Source organism: Triticum aestivum, chromosome 2B (genome assembly GCF_018294505.1).
Source record: "Triticum aestivum cultivar Chinese Spring chromosome 2B, IWGSC CS RefSeq v2.1, whole genome shotgun sequence".
NCBI lineage: Eukaryota > Viridiplantae > Streptophyta > Magnoliopsida > Poales > Poaceae > Triticum > Triticum aestivum.
The window spans coordinates 478,631,880-478,642,428 of NC_057798.1; the positions used below are offsets into that span (position 1 = coordinate 478,631,880).

Consider the following 10,549-nt stretch of genomic DNA (forward strand, 5'->3'; position numbering starts at 1 on the left):
TAGCTTTCTTTGTCCATTTTATTTTGAGAAGACATGATTACTTTGTTAGTATGATTGAAGTATTATTACTCTTATGTCAATATGAACTTTTATCTTGAATCATTTGGATCTGAACATTCATGCCACAATAAAGAAAATTACATTGAGAAATATGCTAGGTAGCATTCCACATCAATAATTCTGTTTTTATCATTTACCTACTCGAGGACGAGTAGGAATTAAGCTTGGGGATGCTTGATACGTCTCCAACATATCTATAATTTTTTATTGTTCCATGCTATTATATTACCCGTTTTGGATGTTTATGGGCTTTACTATACACTTTTATATCATTTTTGGGACTAACCTACTAACCGGAGGCCTAGCCCAAATTGCTGTTTTTTTTTGCCTATTTTAGTGTTTCGAAGAAAAGGAATATCAAACAGAATGAAACTTTCGGGAGCGATCTTTCTGGAACAAACGCAATCCAGGAGACTTGGAGTGGACGTCAAGAAGCAGTCGAAGCGGCCACGAGGGTGCAAGGCATGCCCTAGGGGGGTGGGCGCGCCCCCCACCCTCATGGGCCCCTCGTGGCTCCCCTGACCGACTTCCTTCACCTATATATATCTACGTACCCCGAAAACATCCAGGAGCACCACGAAACCCTATTTCCACCGCCGCAACCTTCTATATGCACAAGATCCCATCTTGGGGCCTTTTCTGGCACTCCGCCGGAGGAGGAATCGATCACGGAGGGCTTGTACATCAACACCAAGGCCTCTCCGATGAGTTGTGAGTAGTTTACCACAGACCTTCGGGTCCATGGTTATTAGCTAGATGGCTTCTTCTCTCTCTTTGGATCTCAATACAAAGTTCTCCGCGATCTTCTTGGAGATCTATTCGATGTAACTCTTTTTGCGGTGTGTTTGTCAAGATCCGATGAATTGTGGGTTTATGATCAAGTTTATCTGTGAGAAATATTTGAATCTCCTCTGAATTCTTTTATGTATGATTGGTTATCTTTGCAAGTCTCTTTGAATTATCAGTTTGGTTTGGCCTACTAGATTGATCTTTCTTGCAATGGGAGAAGTGCTTAGCTTTGGGTTCAATCTTGCGGTGTCCTTTCCCAGTGCCAGCAGGGGCAGCAAGGCACGTATTGTATTGTTGCCATCGAGGATTAAAAGATGGGGTTTATACCATATTGTTTGAGTTTATCCATCTACATCATGTCATCTTGCCTAATGTGTTACTCTGTTCTTATGAACTTAATACTCTAGATGCATGTTGGATAGCGGTCGATGTGTGGAGTAATAGTAGTAGATGCAGGCACGAGTCGGTTTACTTGTTACAGACGTGATGCCTATATACATGATCATGCCTAGATATTCTCATAACTATGCACTTTTCTATCAATTGCTCGACAGTAATTTGTTCACCCACCGTAATACTTATGCTATCTTGAGAGAAGCCACTAGTAAAAACTATGCCCCCCAGGTCTACTTTCCATCATATAAGTTTCCAATCTACTTTATTTTGCAATCTTTAATTTTCAACTATATCATAAAAATACCAAAAATATTTATCTTATCTTATTATCTCTATCAGATCTCACTTTCGCAAGTGGTCGTGAAGGGATTGACAACCCCTTTATCGCGTTGGTTGCGAGGTTCTTGTTTGTTTGTGTAGGTACGAGGGACTTGCGTGGAGCCTCCTACTGGATTGATACCTTGGTTCTCAAAAACTGGGGGAAATACTTACGTTACTTTGCTGCATCACCCTTTCCTCTTCAAGGGAAAACCAACGCAGTGCTCAAGAGGTAGCAGGAGCCAATATGGGCATTCAGGTTTCGCTATTGGTTATTGACTGAAGAGGTGTCTCGGTCATGTCTACATAGTTCTCGAACCCGTACGGTCCGCACGCTTAATGTTCGATGATGATATAGTATTATATGAGTTATGTGATTTAGTGACCGAATGTTGTTCGGAGTCCCGAATGAAATCACGGACATGACGAGGAGTCTCGAAATGGTTGAGAGGTAAATATTGATATATAGGATGATGGTATTCTGACACCGAAAGTGTTCCGAAGGTTACCGAGTACATATAGGGTCACTAGAAGGGGTTCCGGGCACCCTCACCAAAGATATGGGCTTAATGGGCCAAGGGAAGGGACAAACCAGCCCACAAGGGGCTGGTGCGCCCCTCCATCAGGTCGGCCAGCCCTAGGGAAAGGAAAAGGGGGAGGGCAAGTCCCTCCTTCCTTCCCCTCCTCAAAGGAGAAAGGAAGGGGGCGCCACCTCCCCCTTCCTTCCCCTGGCGCCTATACAAGGAAAGGGGGGCCGAACCAGGGCAGGAGCCAAGTGGGATTCGGCCCCACTTGGGGCGCCCCTTGGCCTCTCCCCTCTCCCTCCCACCTATATATATGAGGAGGGGGCGCCTAGCACACACCATATCAATTGTTAGCCGTGTGTGGCGCCCCCCTCCACCGTTTACACCTCGGTCATATTCTCTTGGTGCTTAGGAGAAGCCCTATTAGGATCACTTCACTATCACCGTCACCACGCCGATGTGCTGACGGAACTCATCTACTACCTCAATGACTTGCTGGATCAAGAAGGCGAGGGACGTCACCGAGCTGAACGTGTGCAGAACTAGGAGGTGTCGTAAGTTCGGTACTCGATCGGTGGATCACGTAGAAAGTTTGACTACATCAACTGCGTTGTGAAATGCTTCTGCTTGCAGTATATGAGGATACATAGACACACTCCCCTCCTTGCTAAGCATCTCCTAGATAGATCTTGCGTGAGCGTATAGGAATTTTTTGAAATTGCATGCTACGTTTCCCAACAACAAAATGTCACGGGGATGGAGAAGAGATGCCCTAAAGGCCTTATATATGTCTATTTATTATCTGTCCTTAATTTTGGCCGCATTAGTTAGCTCCATATATCCTTTTAGCTAGCATACATTACGCCCTCCGTTCTGACTGAGACTTAACTATGTCTTAGTCGATGCAATATTCGTGGGATCTTTTAAATTTCTTTCTCGCATGTTATGTCACTTGACTTAGACTTGGTTAAGTCGACTGAGACCTAGCCACACCATATGTACATTGTAAGAGCATCTCCAGCCGCGCCCCCAACAGGCCCCTAGGGCAACTTTTTTCGCGTCGGCGCCAAAAAAAACCCCAGGCGCGCCCCAAAACGCCGAAATCCGCCGGCTCGGACTGTTTTGGGTTGGGCGATCCCAGGCCGAACCCAGCACACTGGGGGAGGGGGGCGCTCGGGGGCTCCGGTGAAAGGGGAAAACACGCTTGGGCCACACTGTCAGGCAAAAAGTCAAGGCAATCGTCTAGATTCGCCCCTCACCCCCGCGTGCTCGTCCACCACCCTGCCGATCCCCGCTGAAAAAGAGAGAAGGTTTCTCCGTGGTAACCTCTACACCACCTTCTGGCGAGTTTTTCAGCGCTCCGGTCATGCTGGGCGGTATACCGGCGGCTATGCGCCCACCATGCCCGCTAGGTGTTCGGCGATTTGTCTGCTCGGCGATGGACTCGGACGACGAGGAGGCGCTCGCGGCGTTGCTGGAGGAGGAAGCCAATGCTGACGTCCAGGATGAGAAGCATCTCATGGTCCTCGCGGCCCTCGCTGGCCTGCTCGCGAGCAATGAAAAGCCACGGCGAGGTGGCTCGGCGCCGGGGCGGCTGAAAGCAAGGAACCGGCATAATTCCGAAGGCTATTGCATGTTGTACTCCGACTACTTCGCCGACACTCCATTGCACGGCGACAAAGTATTTCGGCTCCGTTATTGGATGAGCCGAAAGGTTTTCCTCAGGATTGTGAATTCCATTCGGGTGTTCGACAACTACTTCAAGTGCAAGAAGGATTGCACCGGCACACTTGGATTCACCTCAATCCAGAAGTGCACGACAGCTATGAGGATGCTTGCATACGAAGCTCCCAGTGATTCACTCGACGACTATGGGCGCATGGCCGAGTCCACGACCATTGAGTGTTTCTACAAGTTCTGCAGGGCAGTGGTGGCAGTGTTTGGACCGCAATACTTGCGATCACCCAATGTTGAAGACATTGCTCGGATCCTAGCACAGAATGCGGCAAGAGGATTTCCTGGGATGCTTGGAAGCATCGACTGCATTCATTGGAAATGGAAGAACTGTCCATTTGCTTGGCAGGGGATGTACAAAGGCGCCAAAGGTGGTTGCAGTGTGGTACTTGAGGCAGTGGCCACACAAGACCTCTAGATTTGGCACTCCTTCTTTGGTATGCCAGGAACTCACAATGACATCAACATGCTGCAGTGCTCCCCTTTCTTTGCCAACCTTGTTGAAGGTCATTCTCCTCCGGTGAACTTCAAGGTCAATGGGCGGCACTACAACAAGGGGTACTACCTAGCTAATGGCATCTATCCGAGATGGCCTACATTTGTGAAGACTATCTCAAACCCTGTGCCAGGAGGCAAGAACTCCTACTCTGCGAAGGTTCAGGAGGCTTGCAGGAAGGATGTCGAGTGGGAATTTGGTGTGCTCCAATCTCGATTTGCTGTTGTCCGGTACCCTGCTCAGACCTGGTCGAAAGATCAAATATGGCAGATCATGACTTGCTGTGTCATCTTCCACAACATGATTATTGAGAGTGAGTAGGAAGAGCCAGTGTTTGACACTGGACCATATTACAGGCAGGGTCCTCTTGCGCAAGTTGATCACCAGCTACCGGCAACCTGGACTGCCTTCCTCAATATGCGTCAGGAGATCCTGGACTCACAGGTGCATCAACAACTGCAGCAGGATCTGCTGGAGCACCTATGGAGGCTCAAGGGCAACGCCTAGCTCGACGTGTGCTGAAATATGAGTTTTCATGTGTTGAACTATATAATTTCAATTGAATTATTTGTTGTTGAACAATTTGATTTCTACTGATTTTTTGTGATGAACTATGTGGTAAAAAATACTTTTGTTGGATTTGCGCCGAACCACGGCAAATATGGGCTGATTTGCGCCAATATCGGGCCGATTTTTCGCCGAAAGTGGGCCAGAAAGCGGGCACATTTGCGCCAAAAATGGGCTGATATCGGCGCCTGGGGGCGGCGGTTGGGAACACAATCGCTCCAGCGCCGATTTTAGCGCTGGCTCGCCCTCAGGCGGCGATTTTTAAGCCTTCTGGAGGACCAACAGCTGGAGATGCTCTAAGATAAGACGAGTGAGTAACAATTAACAAGATGGACTGAATGGAAGTTAAATACAACAACGAACTTAACTACAGGCTAGGAGAGGGCATGTACGCATGCAGAACAAATGCTGCCGCCCACTTCCAACATTACACTCTGTACATCGTATACACACATGGCAAGCACTAGTAGAAAACAGGGCTTTCGTTCGGCCAGAAAAGAGCTTTAATTCCGGTTGCATTACGAACCGGGATTAATGTGAGCATTAGTCCCGGTTCGAGCGGCTAGGGCACCATACAGGCATTAGTCCCAGTTCAAATGGGACCTTTAGTCCCGGTTCAAATGGGACCTTTAGTCCCGGTTGGTGCCACGAACCGGGACTAAAGGGTGCAATGCCCATTAGTACCGGTTCGTGGCACCAAACGGTACTAAAGGTTAGACTTTTAGTACCGGTTCGATCCACAAACCAGTACTAATGGGGTTTGAGGCATTCTAAAGGTCCCATTTTTAAACTCTACCCCCCCCCCCCGTGTGGATCGCCTTTTCAGTTTTGTAAAAAGCAAAATAAAATGATAAAAACTTCAAAAATTAAAATCCTTTGAGATGTAGTTGTGTTACTACATCTACTAGTTAGGAAAATTTAAAAACTTAAATTTGGACATGTTTTGCAAAATGTGTAGGGAAAATGTAAAATGGCTATAACTTTTGCATACGATGTCAGAAAAAAAACGTATAATATATCAAAAAATTCAGCACGAAAATCCGCATCCGATTTTGACCGCCTACGGCCTGTTTGCAAATTTTTAGAATCCTCAAATTCTAAAAGGAAAAAAGTTATGCTTAAATTTCAGTTTTTTTAATTTTTTGTTAAATCTGGTCAAACTATGGTCAAACTACTTATTCAATAAGTATTAGTGTTACTAAATAATTCTTCAAGAATATTGGTGTTACTAAATTATTATTTCAGTTTTTTTGAATTTTGGTCAAATCTGGTCAAATTGTGGTCAAACTATGGTCAAATTGTGGTCAAACAATGGTCAAACTACTTATTCAAGAAATATTAGTGTTACTAAATAATCATTTCAGTTTTTTTGAATTTTGGTCAAATCTGATCAAATCTGGTCAAACTGGGGTCAAACTGTGGTCAAACAATGGTCAAACTATTTATTCAAGAAATATTAGTGTTACTAAATAATTATTTCAGTTTTTTTGTATTTTGGTCAAATATGGTCAAATTGTGGTCAAACTACTTATTCAAGAAATATTAGTGTTACTAAATGATTATTGTTTTTTAGAACAATAGTTTCAAACTCAAACAGTGAAATGTGTGACTTCATGCTCAAACTAAATTCCTGAGGTTAATAGGATTGACATCTTACTATTGTTAGGAAAACAATAAGTGCAGACTTCGAAACGAGGTAGAATAGAACCCGAAAGTTAAGCGTGCTCAGGCTGAAGTAGTGAGAGGATGGGTGACCGTCCGGGAAGTTGGATGATTTGGAATGATGAGGGGTGATTAGAGATTAGAGGTTAAAAAAATCAAAAATTTAAAAATCAAAAAAAATCAAAAAAATTTCATAAAATTTAACATCAACCGGTACTAAAGGTGGACCTCCAGGCAGCGGCCATGTGAACGGCCTTTAGTTCCGGTTTGTGTAAGAACAGGGACTAAAAGGGGAGACTTTAATAACGACCCTTTAGTCCCGGTTTCAGAACCGGGACTAAAGGCCCTTATGAACCGGGACAATAGGCCCTTTTTCTACTAGAGAAGAAAACCACAAACTTAAATTCTTGTGTTTTTCTCCTTGCAAACACATGTACACGCACAAATCACCACTTACACTCTTAACCCTGTTTGGTTCATAAGTCTTAGGACTTTTTTTAGTCTCAACTTATAAGTCTCAAGTCCCTAAAAAGTCCCTACCTGTTTGGTTTCTGGGACTTAAAAGTCCCTATAAGACCATATTACAACTATAAGTCCCTATAAGTCCCTCCTTGAGAGTCTTATTTCATAAGTCTCAAATGCCTACTTTAAGTCCCTATAAGTCCCTTCTGTTTGGTTTAGATGGGACTTATAGGGACTTTTTTAAGTCCCTAAGCCAATAAGTCCCTGCAAACAAACACCCTCTTACACACCGATATGTATCCGTAATTCTTATTACATTAGACAACAATAAATTGGGATAAATAAATGACACAACATATACAGTACACCAAAAACCAATGATAACTCTCCAACAACATTACCAGTATTTTCAGGATCCTCCTTCCCACTTGCATGCAACATTCATGCATGCAGATGCACTTTTTCATGTCTTGGTGATGTTGAATTTACCTCCCATAACCCCACAAATCCATCTCCCCACCTCGTTGCCCGGAGTTCATGGCGCTCATCTGCTGTACTGCAGCGGCGCCCCCGCCGTTGCTGAACCCGTCCATCGGCTGCCACTGCTGATCGGCTGCACCGTTTGTTTGATCTCTTCCTTCGGCCAGCCCATCCGCCGCGACGCCGTCGCTGCTGCCGACGTCCAGGCCAGGGTGCTCGACCGGCAGGCCGGAGAAATCATACCCGCCGCCAGCTGCGTCGGCCGCCGGCCGGTGGTTGGTGAGGAGGTCCTGGACCTGCACGTGGTGCGAGTAGGCCGCCTCCGGTGGTTGCATCTGGGAGTAGTAGAAGGAAGAGGCGTGCTGGGGGTGGTACTGCGGGTGCATCCCGTGCATGTAGTGAGATGCCATGGCGGCCCTGTCAGCGTGGTCGTGGCCACCCAGTGGTGACGACACGGCCATGTGGCCGGCGCCGGCGTCCGCGCTCTGGCTTGAGCTCCCTTCGCCGCCTCCGGCGATCTTGAAGAAACACTTCTTCTTGAACACGCGGCACACCACCCATCCATCCTCCTGCATGCGCCACCAACACGAAACACCATCAACCCCAGCCCTATATAGCCTCTAGGTAGCGCGAACTTCATGCATGCATAAACGGTTCAACACGGGATTTCAGGACGGGTCGTTGAGGGCTTACGCTGGTGCCGCCCTGGGCTTCGTCGATTTCCTCGAGGCGGTACTCGTGCATGATCCAGTCGGACTTCTGGCCGTGGGGGGCGCGACCGCGGTAGAAGACGAGCGTCTTGCGCATCCCGATCTTGCGGTAGCTGGTGCGGATGCACTTGTCCCTCCCCGTCGCCTTCCAGAACCCGGCCGTCGTCGCGCGGTTCGTCCGCGACCCCGTCGGGTACTTGCGGTCCTTGTGGCTGAAGAAGTACCATTCGTTCTGCGGCGCAGACCCGATCCGGCATCTCTCTGCATCATAAGAAATCACCATGTCATGTCAGCAATAGGCAATAGCACAGCACATCACACTCGTTGGATAATTCAGCTCAGACATGCTAAATTAGCTAACACTTACCTTGGAGGTCCCATGGCTCGATCTTGTTGAGGTCGACCTCCCTGATGACCTCGAGGTCGAACTTCTCGAAGCCGATCTTCTTCTTGAGGTAGTAGAGCAGCAGCTCCTCGTCGGTAGGGTGGAACCGGAACCCCGGCGGGACGCCGTTGCTGGACGAGAAGTCAGCCATCGAGACGATCGAAGCACGCAAACTTTGCAAAGTAGCTAGCTAGCTAGAGCTTTCTTTGACGCGGGAGAGGCCTGTAGCATGTATATATACGCGTGGCCTCCATGGCCAGGGCAGGTGCACCAAGTACCTAGCTAGCTAGCTGCGGGCAGGAGGGTGAGAGTTGACACGCCGGCCGCCACGGCACCGGACGGGGGCAAAAGTTGGTCACGTAGGATGCAAGGGAAGGCCATGATCGTCGAGGCCTGCGCGCGCGGAGCTAGACAGTCAGCTGCATTATTCTACGCCGTTAACGATCCCGAGGCTGGGAGCAGCCTTTGTTTACGGATCGCTTGATTGCTTCCAAAGCAAGTCCTAGCTTGGGGAGAGCTGCTATCCACTGATAAAAAATATAATCTTAGATCCACTGTATACGTGTACATGCAATCTCTTTGGAATTTTTGGAAAACTCAGAGGGAGGGGAGAGACGCATGCAATTGGGTTTCACTTTGGGTTCAGTGAGATTTCAACGGAGTTCACTTGATTTTAACAATCTTATTTAGTGGATACTGAAATATTTATCTTTCGGCTGTCAACATGTACTTCAACATTTCAGTAATACACAAGAATTCAAACAAAATTCTAAATGTTTTACCAAATTTTTGATTGAATTTCAAGTGAACATTTCGTTTCAGTTGTGGATGATATATTTCTGAGAAAAATCGAAACAATGCGTGGGGGAATCACCAAAACCAAAAGATTGAGAGAAAAGAAACAAGAAAGAAAACCTCACACAAACGCAACAAAGCTTTGATGAACCTCGGCAAGCTTCAAGGATGGTTTTACAGATAAAGCGGGAGTGTGTCATCTGCAAAGGATTCACTAGAATTCAAACAAATTTAAAAGAAATCCAATATTTTGGTTGCATTTCAAGTGTACAGTTCGGTCCTTCATTTGACTGAAATGCAAACCGAAATCACTGAAATTCACCGAATTTCAGTGATTTCAGTTGTGGTTGCATTACTTAGTGGACACGGAGCCAACAAGTGCAGTTTTTCCAGCGTAAGGTTGTGGTTGCATTACCCACGAAAGGTGCGATATATCATTAGACACATCACAAGGGAGAGAACAGTGAGAGGTGACACGAGATGGTGGAAGATCTAGGCGGATGTAGTTGTGGGACAACATGTAGTTGCGGCCGGCTTAGCTCCTGTATGGCTTTGGGTAGCAACTGAGTGAAATATCAGCGCTTTGGCACCAACGACGACGGCGCTCACAGTGCCACTCTTCTCGTGAAGACGTTGTCGCCTGTTTGCTTCCTCTGTCAGAGTTCCAGGTGAAAGCCTTGATCCATTTAGTCGGATGTGGCAATGGCGATGTATTGCACCGTTTTCCTTCTTAGGGTGTTGCCCGGAAGCTCAGGTGTCATTGGTCATGGCCTGTGTAGTCTTTAGATCCTTTTGTATTCTTGCTCGGTGGTGTAGTCACGTTCCGGCCGATGTATGTTGTCCATTTTCTCTCAATTCTGCTTTGTTTGAGGCCTTCCTCATCACCTTATATCGTTCGGCCTGTGCTTGCGATATGTTAGAAGGAAGAGAGGATTTGGTGGAATAGTTGTTGTATTGCTTGAGCCTCGTGGGCATATATATAGGAGTACAATGACCAACTTGGAGTACAAGACAAGGCAGGAATAAATTCTAGTCTATCCTATACTTCCTATAATCAATATACTCAACCACCCCCCCCCCCCTCCCCGCGCGGTCACAACGGTAGCGACGCAAATGGTGTGAGACTGGAAAAGAATCCGAAGGCAAGCCGACGGATACCCCCCCCCCCCCC

The 10,549-nt window shown here is 46.9% G+C and overlaps 1 protein-coding gene across 1 annotated transcript; it reads right to left on the minus strand.

Annotated features, from left to right (window-relative positions):
- Nucleotides 1-7,275: 7,275 nt before the first annotated feature.
- LOC123041433 (protein BEARSKIN1) lies at nt 7,276-8,770 on the minus strand. The gene is made up of 3 exons (XM_044464044.1): nt 8,566-8,770; nt 8,182-8,459; nt 7,276-8,057 (listed from the first exon to the last, which is right to left on the minus strand). Exons 1-3 carry the CDS (start codon nt 8,732-8,734, stop codon nt 7,494-7,496), a joined length of 1,011 nt encoding a protein of 336 aa, XP_044319979.1. The 5' UTR covers nt 8,735-8,770; the 3' UTR covers nt 7,276-7,493.
- Between the last annotated feature and the right edge of the window lie 1,779 nt (nt 8,771-10,549).